A 17640-nucleotide genomic window follows, 5' to 3' on the forward strand; every position below is an offset into this window, starting at 1 on the left:
ACCCCAGGTGCCTCAGCCTTTTCTCATACGATCTTCCTACCATACCAGGCAACATCCTAGTAAACCTCCTCTGCACCCGTTCCAGTGCCTCCGCATCCTTCCTGTAGTATGGCGACCAAAACTGCACACAATACTCCAGGTGCGGCCGCACCAGAGTCTTATACAACTGCAACATGATCTCAGGACTCCGGAACTCAATTCCTCTACCAATAAAAGCCAGTACGCCATATGCCTTCTTCACCGCACTATTTACCTGGGTGACAACTTTCAAAGATCTGTGTACATGGACACCAAGATCCCTCTGCTCATCCACACTACCAAGTATCCGACCATTAGCCCAGTACCACATCTTTTTGCTACTCTTACCAAAGTGAATCACCTCACACTTAGCTACATTGAACTCCATTTGCCACCTTTCTGCCCAGTTCTACAGCTTATCTATATCCCGCTGTAACCTGCCACATCCTTCCTCACTGTCAACAACTCCTCCGACTTTTGTATCATCCGCAAACTTGCTCACCCAACCTTCTAGCCCCTCCTCCAGGTCATTTATAAAAATGACAAACAGCAATGGTCCCAAAACAGATCCTTGCGGAACACCGCTAGTAACGGCATTCCAAGATGAACCTTTACCATCAACTACCACCCTCTGTCTTCTTCCAGCCAGCCAATTCCTAATCCAAACCTCCAACTCACCCTCAATGCCATATCTCCGTATTTTTTGAAGTAGCCTACCATGGGGTACCTTATCAAACGCCTTACTAAAATCCATATACACCACATCTACCGCTTTCCTCTCATCCACCTCCTTAGTCACTTTCTCAAAGAATTCAATAAGGTTTGTGAGGCACGACCTGCCCTTCACAAAACCATGCTGACTATCCTTGATCATATTATTCCTATCCAGATGTTCATAAATCCTATCCCTTACAATTCTCTCTAAGACTTTGCCCACAACAGAAGTGAGACTCACCGGCCTATAGTTACTAGGGTTATCCCTACTCCCCTTCTTGAACAAGGGAACCACATTTGCTAGCCTCCAGTCTTCTGGCACTACTCCTGTAGACAACGAGGACATAAAAATCAAGGCCAATGGCTCTGCAATCTCCTCCCTTGCTTCCCAGAGGATCCTAGGATAAATGCCATCAGGCCCAGGGGACTTATCTATTTTCACCCTTTCCAGAATTTCCAACACCTCTTCCCTACATACCTCAAAGCCATTCATTCTACTTAATTGTGACTCAGTATTCACATTGGCAACAATGTCCTGTTCCTGATTGAATACTGACGAAAAGTATTCATTCAGTGTCTCCCCAATCTCTTCAGCCTCCACACGCAACTTCCCACTAATATCCTTGACTGGACCTATTCCTACCCTAGTCATTCTTTTATTCCTGACATACCTATAGAAAGCCTTAGGGTTTTCCTTAATCCTCCCAACTAAGGACCTTTCATGTCCCCTCCTTGCTGTTCTTAGCTCTCTCTTCAGGTCTTTCCTGGCTACCTTATAACTCTCAATCGCCCCAATTGAACCTTCACGCCTCATCTTTACATAGGCCGCCCTCTTCCCTTTAACAAGGGATTCCAATTCCTTATTAAACCATGGTTCCCTCACACGACCCTTTCCTCCCTGCCTGACAGGTACATACTTATCAAGGACACTCAATAGTTGCTCCTTGAACAAGCTCCACATATCAATTGTGCCCATGCCTTGAAGCCTACTTTTCCAAGCCACGCATCCTAAGTCATGCCTCACCGCATCATAATTTCCCTGCCCCCAGCTATAACTCTTGCCCTGCAGTGCACACTTATCCCTCTCCATCACTAGAGTAAAAGTCACCGAATTGTGGTCACTGTCCCCAAAGTGCTCACTTACCTCTAATTCTAACACCTGGCCTGGTTCGTTACCCAGAACCAAATCCAGTATGGCCTCACCTCTTGTTGGCCTATCTACATATTGTGTCAGGAAACCATCCTGCATACATTGGACAAACACCAACCCATCTAATGAACTAGAGCTATAGCTTTCCCAATCAATATCAGGAAAGTTAAAGTCCCCCATAACAACCACCCTATTACTTTCACTCTTCTCCTGAATCATCCTCGCAATCCTTTTTTCTACGTTTCTAGGACTATTAGGAGGCCTGTAAAAAACTCCTAACAGGGTAACCTCACCTTTCCTATTCCTAACCTCAGCCCAAACTACCTCAGATGGCGAGTCTTCATCCATCGTCCTTTCCACCGCTGTAATACGATCTTTGACAAGCAATGCCACACCTCCCCCTCTTTTACCCCCACCTCTGACCCTACTAAAACATTTAAACCCTGGAACCTGCAACAGCCAATCCTGTCCCTGTTCTACCCATGTCTCCGTAATAGCCACAACATCGAAGTCCCAGGTACCAACCCACGCTGCAAGTTCACCTACCTTATTTTGTATACTTCTTGCATTGAAGTATACACACTTCAAGCCACTTTCCTGTTTACAGGCACCCTCCTTTGAGATTGACGCCATGTCCCTAACCTCCCTACACTCCAGGTCCTGCACCCTAAAGCTACAGTCTAGGTTCCCATGCCCCTGCAGAGTTAGTTTAAACCCCCCCCCCAAGAGCACTAGCAAACCTCCCGCCAAGGATACTGGTGCCCATCAGGTTCAGGTGTAGACCATCCTGTTTATAGAGGTCCCACCTTCCCCAGAAAGAACCCCAGTTATCCAAATACCGGAATCCCTCCCTCCTGCACCATCCCTGTAGCCACGCATTTAACTGTTCTCTCTCCCTATTCCTTGACTCTCTATCACGTGGCTCGGGTAACAAGCCAGAGACAACAACTTTGTTTGTTCTAACTCTGAGCTTCCAACCTAGCTCCCTGAAAGCCTGCCTAACATCCTCAGCCCTCCTCCTACCTATGTCATTGGTGCCAATGTGGACCACGACTTCGGGCTGCTCCCCTTGAAAGGCGTATTTGATATTGGCAGCCTTTCTGTGTCAACAAAGTGAAGGTGGAGTCCATGGATGGCAGGTTGGCCTGCGAGATGGCCTGGGCAGTGTTCACAACTTACTGTGGTTTCTTACAGTCCTGGGCAGAGCAGTTGCCGTACCAAGCCGTGATGTGCCCGGTTGGATGCTTTCTGTGGTGCATCCATAAAAATTGTTAGGAGTCTTCATGGTCATGTCAAATTTCCTTATCCTCCTGAGGAAGAAGAGGCATCATTGTGCTGCCTTGATCGATGTGGCTATGTGGGAGAAGCAGGACTGATTGTTTGTAGTCGTCACTCCTCGGCACTTGATGCTGTCAACCCCTTCCACCTCCACCACATTGATGCAGACGGGGCCTTCTTCCTGAAGTCGATGATGAGTTCTTCAGTGTTGCTGACATCGAGGGAGAGATTGTTATCTTTGCGCCGAAACACCAAGCATTCTATCTCCTTCCTGTATTGTAACTGATCATTATTTGATAACCGGTGGGGTTGTCAGCGAACTTCTGGAAGGCGACCAGGATGAAATTTGGCCACACAGTTGTGAGTACAAAGGGAGTACAGTAGGGGGCTGAGTATGCGCCGTTGTTGAGGATTATTGTCAAAGAGATGCTGTTGTCTATCTTCACTTATTTCAGTCTATGGGTCAGGAAACTGAGGATCCACTTGCAGGGGGCAGAGCCAAGACCTGGGTCTGGGAGTTTGGTGATTAGTTTGGTTGGGATTATAGTGTTGAAGGCAGAGCTGCAGTCGATAAGTAAAAGCCTGACGTGGGTATCCTTATTATCCAGATGTCCTAGGGATGAGTGTACGGCTAGATCTGTTTTGCCAGTAGGCAAATTGCAAGGATCAAGGCAGCCTAGGAGGCTGGAGTTGTGTTTTAACCCTACTGCAAATCCTCTTGCAAGGATGTTTTCCTTGAAGAGGTTTTCCTCCTCTCTCTACAAGAATCTCAGGGAGTCCCTCTCCCACTGCAACTCCCAGGTCATTTCCTCTGCCTGAAGCTCTTCAACCATGTCGTGAAACAAACTCGCTACCATAGCCACACTTGCTTCTACTTTCTCCCCGCCCCCACCCTCCTCTAGCTTATCTCTCCATGCTTCAGGCTCACTGCCTTTATTCCTGATGAAGGGCTTTTGCCCGAAACGTCGATTTCGCTGTACCTTGGATGCTGCCTGAACTGCTGTGATCTTCCAGCACCACTAATCCAGAATCTGGTTTCCAGCATCTGTAGTCATTGTTTTTACCTTGTTGATTTTAACCCTACCTTGATGTGAACTATGACCAGCTTTTTGAAGCACTTCATAATTATGGATGTCAGAGCCACTGGGTGGTAATTGTTAAGGCACATTGCGTGTATTTTCTTTGGTACTGGGATGATTGCGAACTTCTTGAAGCAGATGGAGACTTCAGATTGTGGCAGGAAGAGGTAAAAAGATATCAGCGAATACTCCGACCAGTTGGTCTGCACCGGATCTGAGTGGATGCCTGGGGACTCCATCTGTGTCTGTTGCTGTTGGCTGGTTCACTCTCACAAAGGCTGACTGCAGTGGTGACTGAGGGAACAGGTGCATCAGGGCTATTGGGGCAGGTGACACCACACCACTAGTATTCTGCTCAAGCCGAGTGTATAATGCATTGAACACACCAGGGAGAGGTGTGTTTTTGTCCGCTATTCTGTTCTGCTTCATTTTGTATCCCAATATGTTGTGTAGGCCTTGCCGCAGGTGGCTGTCTCGCTTGGTCCGGTACTGCCTCTTGGCATCTCTAATGGCCTTGCGGAATCTGGGTTTCCTGTAAAAGTGTGGGTTTTCCGACTTGAATGCCGCACGCTTAGTCTTCAGTAGGCAGTGGACTTCCCGGTTCATCCAAGGTTTTCGGTTGGGGAACGTACAGACTGACTTCTTTGGCATGCAGCCCTGTATGTACTTGTTAATGAAGTCTGTGACAGTGGTGGCGCACTGGTCTAGGTTGTCCCCTGAATTCTTGAATATGATCCAGTCCACCGATTCCAAGCAGTTCCAGAGAAGTTCTTCTGCCTCAGACCAGCACTGTACCACTTTCTGTGGTGGGTTCTCACATGTTGGGACTGTTTCCCATCCCCCTGCCTCACTAGTTTAAAACCTCCCGAATGGCACTATTAAGTATTTCGAGGAAGGGCAGGGGAGTTCTTCTCTTTGTCCTGAAATAATATTTATATTACAGCGGACATCTGATAAAGAAATCTCCTGATCATTATCATGAGGCTGTTTGTGACTTTGCAAAAATTGGCTGCTGCATTTCCTACATTGCAAAGGTTGCTACACTTCAGAGACACTTTGTTGGCTGTGAAGTGTTTTGAGATGTCCAATGATTACAAAAGAGGAATGCAAGTCTTCCTTTTCATTCTGACATATTGTGAATATTCTTTACATTGATTTTGATATTCTTCGCACATTTCTTTTCATATTCCCTTTTTTTGTCATGCTACGCTGTTCTTTGTGTCTTTCCCATTTGCTCGGATCTCTGCTGTTTGCACTTCTCTATGCTTTGGGTTTTAGTTTTATGCAGCCTTCTGCATTTACTGTTGACCGTGGTTTGGTTTTACAAGCAAAGCTCTTACCACTCCGGGACATAAACTAATTCTGTTCCACATTAAATTCATTCTTAAACTCCCACTGACCTTCTATCACTTCACCCCTTTAAAGGTTTTGCCAACTTACTGTGGGTTGACTCTTGTTTAATTGTATGGTAGTCAACCTGACTTAAATCTAGAATTTTATTAGTGAAGAATATAAAAAGTAAGAGTAGGGTTAGAGTGGGTCATTTAGCCTCTTCAGTCTGCTCAATATGGCTGATATTTCACCACAACTCTTTCTCACTCAATTCCCATATTCCTGGAACTGAAAATCCAACTGTTTCAGGCTTGAATTCATCCATAGCCCTCTGATTACAGAATTCCAAAAAAACCACAACCATCTATGGTGAGTCACTCACTTTCCCATTGCCTTTCCAGCATTGATAAGGCACAAGTCAGGAGTGTGATGGAGTACTGTCCAGTTGCTTCAATGAGTGTAGCTCCAGGACAAAGCAGCTTGCTTGATTAGCACACTATCCATTAATTCAGGCATTCATTCCACAAAAGATATGCTGCAGCAACTCACCACGTCTCTCATTCAACAACGGCTTCCAAACTCAGCCACCTAGAGGGGCAAGGGGAGCAGACATATTGAAGCACCACCTCCAGTCCACATACCGTCCTGACTTGGAAAAACAACACAGCTCCTCGGCTGAATCAAAACCTTGAGACTTCTTAAATAGCACTGTAGGCTTAATGGCAAGTGTCTTTTCCCTAGGATGGGGGAATTTGAGGATAGGGGGCATATTTTTAAGGTGAGAGGAGAGAGATTTTAAAAAGACATGAGAAGCAAACATTTTACACAGAAGGTGGCTTGTGTGTGGAATGAAATTCCTGAGGAAGTAGTGGATGCAGGCACAGTTACATTTAAAAGACATTTGGATAAGTACATGACTAGGAAAGGTTTGGAGGGATATGGACAAGGAGCAGGCAGGTGGGACTAGTTTAGTTTGGGATTATGTTTGGCATGGACTGGTTGGACTGAAGGGTCTGTTTTTGTGCTGTATAACCGTGTGTGAACCATAGTAACGTCAGGTGCTACCATCTTTTCAGGATACGTTCTTGTTAGGCAGGATTGTTAAAAGATATCAAACAAGATAGAGAATCGTAGAATGGCTATAACACAGAAGGAGGCCATTTGATCTGTCATGGTTCTTTGAAAGAACAATTCAGTTGTGCCACTCTCCTGCCTTCTCCCATTAGCCCTGCACATTCATTCTGAGCAGATAATAAAGCAACTGATTCTTGAGTGCCCCAACTGAACCTGCATCCTCCACACACTCAGACAGTGCACTCCAGATCCTAACCACTAGTATTTGGAAAGGTACAGGCTGCTCTGTTATAATGTGCATTTCGTCAATGCAAATTCACTGTAACACGATTGATGATTTAGGGACACTTTCTAAAGCGAGAACGTTTAAAATGTGTGTTGGCTGAAACGCAATTACAGTGGCAACACTTCAAATGTTGTGTCTAAAGCATGATTTTTCTCTAACACAGGGTTGCACAAGAACTCAACCATTGCCGTTACAGAGGAACTGACTGTATTACCTCATGTTACTTCATCTGCCACTTAGCATAAAACTGTGTACTCAACCCTTTCACAAGCGGGAACATGGTCTCCCTATCCACTCTGTTCAGACCCCAGTACATTTTGAACAACCCTATTGAATCTTCTCTCGACTTTCTCTTCTCCAGCTAAAACATTCTGAATTCCTCTAATTTATCTCAGTACTTCACTGAAGTTCTTCATCACTGAAACCATTCTTGTGACCCTTTTCTGTATTTTATAACACTTCCACATTCTTCCTAAACTGTAGTGCCCAGAAATGATGCCAATTTCCACTTGAGGCTGAGCTAGTGTTTTATGCAATTTTAATGTGACTTACTTGCATTTCCTGATGAAGGGCATATGCCTGAAACGTCCATTCTCCTGATCCTCGGATGCTGCCGGACCTGCTGTGCTTTTCCAGTGCTACACTTTTTAACTCTGATCTCCAGCATCTGCAGTTCTCACTTTCTCCTTTGTGCTACTGTCCCTATTAAAAGCCTGGGGGAACCTGAAACTTGATTACTTGCTGTCTCAACCTGTTTGTTTTTCTTCATTCATGGGATGTGGGCATCACTGACTAGGTGACCAGCCAGAGTCTGCTAGCTAGCCTGTCCTTAATTGCCCAGAGGCCTGTGGGTCTGGAGTCATATGTAGGCCTAACCAGGTAAGGACAGCAGATTTCCTTCCTTAAAGAGCATCAGTGAACCAAGATAAGTTTTTACAACAATCATCATGGTTTTTCTAACAATCGAACATGCATTTTATTTTAGATTTTCATTACCATGGTGTCATTCAAATCCAGTGACGTTACATTATATCATCATCACCAGAGGAGAGGTAGTGGTATAGTGCTGTAAAATACTGGAAATGTGTAGTGTTGGCAGCAAATACTACAGTGCAGAGCTGGTCTTTGATAATTTGAAAGACAATTTAAGTTTACAATTTCAGATGAGCCACCAGGAGATGGTGCCGTGGTGGTGATGTCACTGGATGAGTAATGCAGAGGTGAATCCTCCAGAGATCTGGTTCAAACCCCATGGCAGCCAGGGAATCTTAAGTTCATTTGAAAGTTCTTGTGGCACATGGGTAACATCCTTGCTCTTGGGCTGGAACGTGTCTCAACACGTCCAAACAGACTGATTCAAAATTCAGTATCATTTCAGATGGGATCCAGGCTAACCCTAAATCGGTATCCAGACCTCAGTTTGTTGAACTGATGGTTCGTGCTCAGTTTGGTTTGCCACGTACAGCCTCTATCTCTACCACATCTCGTATAAGTTCTTGACTTGGCAGTGACGTCATCTCTCAACACCCTACCCAGTGCAAAGTCTCGATCCAATGAACTATCCACTGTTTACCTGCTTTGTTGGGATCCATAAATTAAGAACTGACCCTCGGAGAGGGATTTTCTCAGTATGTAGCACGGATCTTGCTGTGGTTTGAATTTGCTGGTTTTTCCACCCTTTCCCTAAAGACTAAATCTCGTGGTCAATCCATGACTGCCAATTGCCTAAGTGACCCACTCAATTGGAATCTGTTGAGTGCACTGTTGTAACCAAGCTCATACCCATTCTGCAGCTCCTGAGAGGCTCAGGGCCAAGCTGTGAGATAGTTCAGTACCCGGAATGTTGCTGGCTTCCTCTTGAGTTCTTGTCTCAGCAGTGATTAAGCCACTGAGCCATTGTTGGCAAGGGGAATGGGTGAAGGAGTGTACCCAGAGACTGTGGGGATGAAATAGGCAATCTTGCATCCTTTAGCTACCATGGGCTGTCTTTCAAGTAGAGTTTTTTTTAAAAAAAAAACTTAAATGCTAAAAATGTGAACTACAAATGAATGATTTCTCAATAAGCCTGATGGAAGATCTCCATGTAAAGCTGGAATAAAATCAAAATACTGCAAATGTTGGAAATCTAAAACAAAAATAGAGAATACTAGAGAAACTCAGCAGGTCTGGCAGAGTCTATGGAGAGAAATCGAATAGAAATCTTCTGAAGAAGAGACATATCAGACTCGAAATGTAAGCTCTCATTCTCCGCAAATTATGCCAGACTTAGTGAGTTTCTCCAGGATTCTGCGTTTGTTTTGATGTAAAGCTGAAAGTTTTTTGCTGCTTCTAGCTGCTGACCTGTTCAGTTGCAACATTTAATTTGTTTGCTTTTGTTTTCGACTTTTGGCTTTTATTTATTGAGAATGAAATCATTTGGTCAATGTTTGGACTGCATTATGTCCACCGATGTCATTGCCAAGTTGAGAGCACACTCACCATTGAGCCAGCAGGTGGTGGTATTGAGTGCTGCTTGGCCTGAGAAATGTGATTCACAAACTCTGTGCTGCTGCTGTGATAACACAATAGTGAGGGAACAAACTGTAAACTGAGACTGTAGTTGCCCCTCTGATGGACATAGAACGTTCTATGGCAGAATTGTGAAGAGAGGAGAAGTTCCACTCCCACTCAGCATCACTGAAACAGATAGCATATCAATTAACAATATCTAAACACTAACAAAAACAATTAAAACAGCACAGAAAGATTCCAATCCTAGAGTCATGGAGCTGCACAGCATAGAACCAAACCCTTCAATCCAACTCGTCCATGCTGACCAGATATCCTAATCTAGTCCCATTTGCCAGCATTTGGCCCAACCCTTCCTATTCACATACCCATCCAGATGTCTTTTAAATATTGTAATTGTACCAGCCTCCACACTTTCTCTGGCAGCTCATTCTATACATCCCCTATGTGAAAACGTTGGTCTTGGGTCCCTTTTAAATCTTTCCCCTCTCGCCTTAAATCTATACCCTCGATTTTTGTTTCTCCCCTACCCTGGAGAAAAGTCTTTGGATATTCACCCTATCCATGACCCTTATGGTTTTATAATAAGGTCATCCCTCAGCCTTTGACATTCCAAAGAAAATAGTCCCAGCCTGTTCAGCCTCTCCCTATAGTTCAAGTGCTCCCAACCCTGGCAACATCCTTGTAAATCTTTTCTGAACCTTTTCAAGTTTCACAACATCTTTCCTATAGGAGGGAGACCAGAATTGAAAGCAGTATTCCAAAAGTGGCCTAACCAATGTCCTACACAGCTGCAGCAAGATCTACCAACTCCTACACTCAAAATGATTATTAATGATTATGATGAGGAGGTGCCGGTGTTGGACTGGGGTGGACAAAGGTAAAAATCACACAACACCAGGTTAAAGTGCCAACAGGTTTATTTGGAAGTACTAGCTTTCGGAGAGCTGCTCCTTTGTGAAGTACTTGAAGGAAAGTCTGTACGTTTGTATTGTATTTGCAGGGGTTAGTTGGAAGGGAGGTTTGGATGACCATGTAATGTTTGCAGTGAGGTTGAGTATAGTGGCAGAGGTGGTTGTCATTCTATGCCAATATTTTATACAAAGTTCCTACAGGGCGTCATGGTGGCTCAGTGGTTGGCACTGCTGCCTCACAGCACCAGAGTCCCAGATTCAATTCCAGCCTCAAGCGCCTGTCTGTGTGGATTTTGCACATTCTCCCCGTGTCTGCGTGGGTTTCCTCCGGGTGCTCCGGTTTCCTCCCACAGTCCAAAGATGTGCAGGTCAGCTGAATTGGCCGTGCTAAATTGCCCGTAGTGTTAGGTGCATTAGTCAGAGGGAAATGGGTCTGGGTGGGTTGGTGTGGACTTGTTGGGCTGAAGGGCCTGTTTCCATACTGTAGGGAATCTAATCAACAGGTTCTGGTAAATGTGCTGATCTCATGCTAAATAAATACACTGCATCAGTCTTAACTGCAGTCTTAATGGCATTCAGAGAATACTAAATAATCAATAGGCTAAAGGAGGCAACAATCACTAGAGGAAAAGCATTTGGGAGACTAACGGATCCAAAGACTAAGAGGTCCTGTGAAGCTAATGGGTTGCATCCTAGGATTTTAAAGGAGGTGGGTGCACTGGTAGTAATCTTTTAAGAATCCTTTATGTTCTGGAAGAATCTCAGAGAATTGTAAACTGCCGATGTAAAACTCTTATTCAAAAAGGGAACGAGACAAAAAAGGTCACTAAATCCAGTTAGCTTAAAGTCTGTCATTGGGAAGATGTTAGAGTTGACAATAAAGGAAGAATTGGAAAGCATTTAGAAATATATAACCTCAAGCAGAGTTGACCTGGTTTTATAAAGGAGATGTCACACCTAACAGATTTATTACAGTTCTTTGAGGTGGTAGTATGCATGATAGATAAAGGAAGACTAGCAGATGTAATATATTTAGATTTATAATAGGTGTTTTATAAGGTAGCACACATAAGGTTAAGTAATAAGATACGAGCTCAAGGTGTTGGATGTAAAGAAATATACTAGCATGGATAGAGAATTGACTAATAAAAGGCAGAGTTTGGAGATTTTCAGGATGGTGACCTGGATAATGAGTGGAGTGCCACAAGGATCAGTGTTGGGGCCACACATTACTTCTGATATAAATAACTTGAATGAGGGGAACTGAATGTACGACAGCCAATTTTGCAGATAACACCAAAATGGATCGGAAGGCAACTGGTGTTAATTGCACAAAGGATCTCCAGAGGGATGTAGATGGGTTATGTGGGTGGGCAAAACTTCAGCAGATGGACTCTGATGTGGGAAAATATCAGGTTATGCCATTTGGCAGGTAGAATAGAAGAGATGAATATTATTTTAATAGGGAAAGACTGCTGAAAGTTGTAGCACAGAGGGATTTAGGGATCTTGATGCAAGAATCACAAAAAGCTAGCATACAATTTCAGCCAGTATCAGGGAAGCCAAATTCAAAGGGAATGGAGTAGAAAAATAATGAGACCTTGCTAAAACTATACAAAGTGTTAGTTGGACAACAGCTGTAATGCTGTGGACAGTTTTGATCCCCTTACCTCAGGAAAAATATACCAGGATTGTAGGCACTCCAAAGATGGTTCACTGTTAATCCCAGGAGTGGAGCGATTGTCTTATGAGGAGACTTTGAGCAAGTTGGGTTCATATTCACTGGGGTTTAGAAGGCTCGCTTGAAACATTTAAGAGGCCTGTCAGGATAGGTGCAGAGAGTTTATCTCGCCAGTTGTGGTGAAAGTCTAGATCCAGAGGGTATTATCTGCATATGGGATTTGGTCCATTTAAGTTAGAGATGAGGAGGAATTTCTTTTTAGAGGGTAGTGAGTCTGGCATTCTTTACCTAGAAGTGCTGTCGAGGCTGGTTCAATAATTAATTATATTCAATGCTAAGACAGATCGATGTTTAATAAGTTATGGAATCAAGGCCCGTGTGGAAAAGGCAGGAAGATGGAGTTGAGGATTATCAGATCAGGTATGATCTTGTTTAATGGCAGAGCAGACTTGATGGGCCGAATGGCCTACTTCTGCTCCTACCTGTTGTAGTCTTAAACACACAAGTTTGAAAATGAAGCACTGCATCAATTAACTCCTGTGTTCTTTGATTTGTTTTTGTTCTCACAGATCCAGATGGCAGGTGATGGCACAGATGGGAAATTGTTTGTCTGTAAGTATTCAAACACTTGTGCACAAAAATTATTGTTGACCTAATTAATTTTGGAATCTGTAAAGTTTTGTTCCTGGAATATCCGGCAGATATGTTTGGAATAATCTATGCACAAATGCTGCGATTTTGTGGATGAGATAGTGAATTGCTCTGGTTACACCCACACTCACTGAGCACAATGGGTGCAGGAGCTGCTTATTGTAGGAATCCTGTGTTTCTGGGTAGAGTCATAGAATCATACTGCACAAAAACAGACCCTTCGATCTAACCAGTCCACGCTGATCACGTTCCCAAACTAAACTAGTCCCACCTGCCTACACATGGCCCATATCCCTCCATGTTGAAACTTTATTGCTGGAACAGCACAGCAGGTCAGGCAGCATCCAGGGAACAGGAGATTCGACGTTTCGGGCACAGGCCCTTCTTCAGGAATGAGCAGAGAGTGTTCAGCAGGAGAAGATAAAAGGTAGGGAGGAGGGACTTGGAGGAGGGGAGTTGGAAATGTGATAGGTGGAAAGAGGTCAAGGTGAGGGTGATAGGTCGGAGTAGGGTGGAGGCGGAGAGGTCAAGAAGAAGACTGCAGGTCAGGAAGGCGGTGCCGGGCTGGAAGGATCCGGCTGAGACAAGGTGGGGGGAGGGGGGATGAAGAAACTGGTGAAGTCCAAGTTCTTTCTATCTCAGGCGACCGAATCAACACGGACATCTACTACAAACCTACCGACTCCCACAGCTACCTGGACTACACCTCCTCCCATCCTGCCCCCTGTAAAAACGCCATCCCATTCTCCCAATTCCTTCGTCTCCGCCGCATCTGCTCCCAGGAGGACCAGTTCAAAATACGTACAACACAGATGGCCTCCTTCTTCAAGGACCGCAATTTCCCCCCCGACGTGGTCGACGGTGCCCTCCACCGCATCTCCTCCACTTCCCGCTCCTCCGCCCTTGAGCCCCGCCCCTCCAACCGCCACCAGGACAGAACCCCACTGGTCCTCACCTACCACCCCACCAATCTCCATGTACAGCGCATCATCCGCCGTCACTTCCGCCACCTCCAAACAGACCCCAGCACCAAGGATATATTTCCCTCCCCTCCCCTATCAGCTTTCCGTAGAGACCACTCCCTCCGCGACTCCCTTGTCAGATCCACACCCCCCACCGACCCAACCACCACTCCCGGCACCTTCCCTTGCAACCGCAGGAGGTGCAACACTTGCGCCCACACCTCCCCCCTCACTTCTCTCCAAGGCCCCAAGGGAAACTTCCATATCCGCCACAGATTCACCTGCACCTCCACCCACATCATCTACTGCATCCGCTGCAGCCGGTGTGGCCTCCTCTATATTGGGGAGACAGGCCGCCTACTTGCGGAGCGATTCAGGGAGCACCTCTGGGCCACCCGGACGAACCAACCCAACCAACCTGTGGCACAGCATTTCAATTCCCCCTCCCACTCCACCGAGGATATGCAGGTCATTGGACTCATCCACCGCCAAACCACAACAACCCGACGGTCGGAGGAGGAGCGTCTTATCTTCCGACTGGGAACCCTCCAACCGCAGGGGATGAACTTGGACTTCACCAGTTTCTTCATCCCCCCTCCCCCCACCTTGTCTCAGCCGGATCCTTCCAGCCCGGCACCGCCTTCCTGACCTGCAGTCTTCTTCTTGACCTCTCCGCCTCCACCCTACTCCGACCTATCACCCTCACCTTGACCTCTTTCCACCTATCACATTTCCAACTCCCCTCCTCCAAGTCCCTCCTCCCTACCTTTTATCTTCTCCTGCTGAACACTCTCTGCTCATTCCTGAAGAAGGGCCTGTGCCCGAAACGTCGAATCTCCTGTTCCCTGGATGCTGCCTGACCTGCTGTGCTGTTCCAGCAATAAAGTTTCAACTTTGATCTCCAGCATCTGCAGACCTCACTTTCTCCCCATATCCCTCCATACCTTTCCTATTCATGAATGTATCCAAATGCCTTTTAAATTTTATAGCTGTACCCACATTTGCCACTTCCTCTGGCAGATCATTCCACATATGAATTACTTTGTTTAAAAACAAGTTGCTCCTCATGCTAATCAAATGGGAAAATTAGCAGTTAACAAATGGCACTAGGAGAAGCTTGTTAGTGAACTGGTGTACACCATGTAGATTCATGAATTAAAGTTCTCTCTGTTCCTTGGCTATGGAAGAGTTTTGCAAGAACCTAGTTTTTACTGATATCGTCTAGTTTCTATAGTAAAAGCAAAGGGCTGCAGATACTGCAGACCTAAATAGAAACGGAAAGTATTGGAAAACTTAGACCTGGCAACATCTGTGGAGAGACAAGTACAATGTCCCAAGGAGAAAGTGAGGTCTGCAGATGCTGGAGATCAGAGTCGAGAGAGTGTTACTGGAAAAGCACAGCAGGTCAGGCAGCATCCGAGGAGCAGGAGAATCGATGTTTCGGGCCAGAGCCCTTCATCAGGAATGAGGCAACACATGTCATTTATTGTATCCGTTGCTCCCAATGCAGTCTCCTCTACACTAGGGAGACCAGACACCTTCTCGCAGAGTGCTTTCGAGAACATCTCCGGGACACCTGCACCAATCAACCCCACTGTCCCATGGCTGAACATTTTAACTCCCCCTCCCACTTTGCCGAGGACATGCAGGTCCTGGGCCGCCTCCATCGTCACTCCCTCACCACCCGACGCCTGGAGGAAGAACGCCTTATCTTCCGACTCGAGACCTTTCAACTCCAGAGCATCAATGTGGACTTCACCAGTTTCCTTAGTTCCCCTTACCCCAGTTTCAATCTTCCAGCTCAGCACCGTCCTCATGACCTGTCCCACCTGTCAATGTTCCTTCCCACCTATCCACTCCACCCTCCTCTCCGAAATATCACCTTTACCACCTCCTCCATCCCCATGATGTCCCAAGTCAAGCTACTACTCTTTAGAGTTCTAAAGAACTTGCTGTGAGCAAATTGGCTACTGTGCGTCCTACTGCTGTGATGTCACCTCAGGAGCACTTAACCTGCTGGTGAGACATCCTAAGGTCAGGGGTGGTACTATATAAATGCAGGTTTATGCTGCTTCCAAAGCGCCATCTACATTTATTGCTGTTTTCAAAAGTTATTTGGTGAGAAATAAGTCTGGGTATCTCAGAGTTCTGAAGAAGAGGAGTTCAACTGAAAAGGTTAACTCTGTTCTTCTCCATGTAGATGCTGCCAGACTTTCTGAGTTTTCCTGTTCTCATTTTAGATTTCCAGTATCCACAGTATTTTGCTCTATGATATGACTAATTTCAACTAAAATATGTTGTGTGCAGTGGGAAGCTGATAGCTGCTGATATGATACCATTTGTCGCGAGCTGCAGGTAATGTCCTCCTGGTTATTCCACTTGCAGGTTACACAGCTTGTGTGTCACTCCTTCAGAGTTTGATCCAACAGTGCTATGCAGCTTGTGGATCAGGTATCCTGTGTGATCCACTATTGTTGGAGAAACTAAATACTTCAGTGATTTTGAAGAACGATTATTCAGAAGGAATCATCTCTCCTTTTTTATTTGTAGGGTGTGATGATTGTGGGGAGTACCATGACTCGGAGTGTCCTGAACTTGGTCCATTGGTGACGGTCAGCGATTCTTTCGTTTTGAGCCGGGCTCGGTAAGGAGGAAAGGGATTTGTAAAGTGGAAAAGAAATTGCACAAAAAAAAAATCTATGTTTAAAACCAAAGACATTTTTATACTCTTTTTTTTTAACCAATATATATTGTAACTTGTGAGTTTAGTCTTTTGAGATTGTCATGGTTTTCAATAATTTTTTTTAAATCAGAAGTCAAATGTCCCAATTGTTCCAATCCCATCCCTGCTTTGTCCTAGACTTTCATTCTATCTTGTTTCAGGACTTGGCAGTATGCTTGGTAGCATCTTGGGAATTTAGCAAATCTTGAGGCAACAAGCTGGGAGATGGTAATGCTGTGGTACTGATATTGGACTGGTAAGCCATAGGTCCAGGCTAATGTTCTGTGGCCGTGGTTCAAATCCCACTAATGAAACTTAAATTCAATTAATCAAATCTGGAATATAAAGTCAGTCTCAATAATGGTCATATGCTCAATAACGGTGGTGACCATGACAACTATCATTGATTCGAGATTGTGGTGCTGGAAAAACACAGCAAGTCAGGCAGCATCTAAGAAGCAGGAGAATTGAAGTTTCGGGCAAAAGCCCTTCATCAGGAATGAGCTCTGAAGAACTTGCTGTGAGCAATTTGGCTACTGTGCTTTCTACTGCTGTGATGTCACTTCAGAAGCACTTAACCTGCTGGTGAGACATCCTGAGGTCAGGAGTGGGACTATATAAATGCAGGTGATGAAGCGCTTTTGCCGGAAACGTCGATTCTCCTGCTTCTCGGATGCTGCCTGTCCTGCTGTGTTTTCCCAGCACCACACACTCGACTCTAATCTCCAGCATCTGCAGTCCTCACTTTCGCCAAACTATCATTGATCGTCATAAAAACCCACCTGGTTCCTTAATGTCCCTTCTGTTTTGGGAAGGAAATCTGCCTTCCTTACCTAGGAGAAAGTGAGGACTGCAGATGCTGGAGATCAGAGCTGAAAAATGTTGCTGGAAAAGTGCAGCAGGTCAGGCAGCATCCAAGGAGCAGGAGAATCGACATTTTGGGCATAAGCCTTTCTTCAGGAATGCCTGAAACGTCAACTCTCCTGCTCCTTGGATGCTGCCTGACCTTCTGCGCTTTTCCAGCAACACATTTTTCAGCTGCCTTCCTTACCTAGTCTGGTTTACATGTGACTTCGGACCCAAACCTCTAGGGTGCCCTCCAGAATGGACTAATAGACCACTCAACTCGAGAGCAATTAGATATAGGGAACAAATGCTGACTTCGCCAGTGATGCCCACATGCTCTCAGAGATTAATAAAAAGAATCCCATTGAGAACAGAATATGTGGATTCCTTGGTTGCCTTTTGGATACCTGGTGTGGATTTAAACA

General features: G+C 45.3%; 1 protein-coding gene across 9 annotated transcripts in view; it reads left to right on the forward strand.

The window, feature by feature from the left end:
* prdm15 (PR domain containing 15) overlaps nucleotides 1-17640 on the forward strand; it is an 85993-nt gene that overhangs the window by 12796 nt on the left and 55557 nt on the right. For 8 of the 9 annotated variants that reach the window (XM_087992484.1, XM_087992491.1, XM_087992488.1 and 5 more), the window contains exons 2-3: nucleotides 12604-12646; nucleotides 16198-16291. In XM_087992484.1, coding sequence (XP_087848610.1) covers nucleotides 12610-12646; nucleotides 16198-16291 — 131 coding nt within the window. In that variant the 5' untranslated portion in view covers nucleotides 12604-12609. Of the gene's footprint in view, nucleotides 1-10171; nucleotides 10320-12603; nucleotides 12647-16197; nucleotides 16292-17640 lie in introns of all 9 variants that reach the window. The other variant, XM_087992486.1, reaches the window with a different exon arrangement.

This window comes from Chiloscyllium plagiosum, unplaced genomic scaffold (assembly GCF_037043375.1).
Source record: "Chiloscyllium plagiosum isolate Xiang-an unplaced genomic scaffold, Cpla_swu_hap1 HiC_scaffold_12, whole genome shotgun sequence".
NCBI lineage: Eukaryota > Metazoa > Chordata > Chondrichthyes > Orectolobiformes > Hemiscylliidae > Chiloscyllium > Chiloscyllium plagiosum.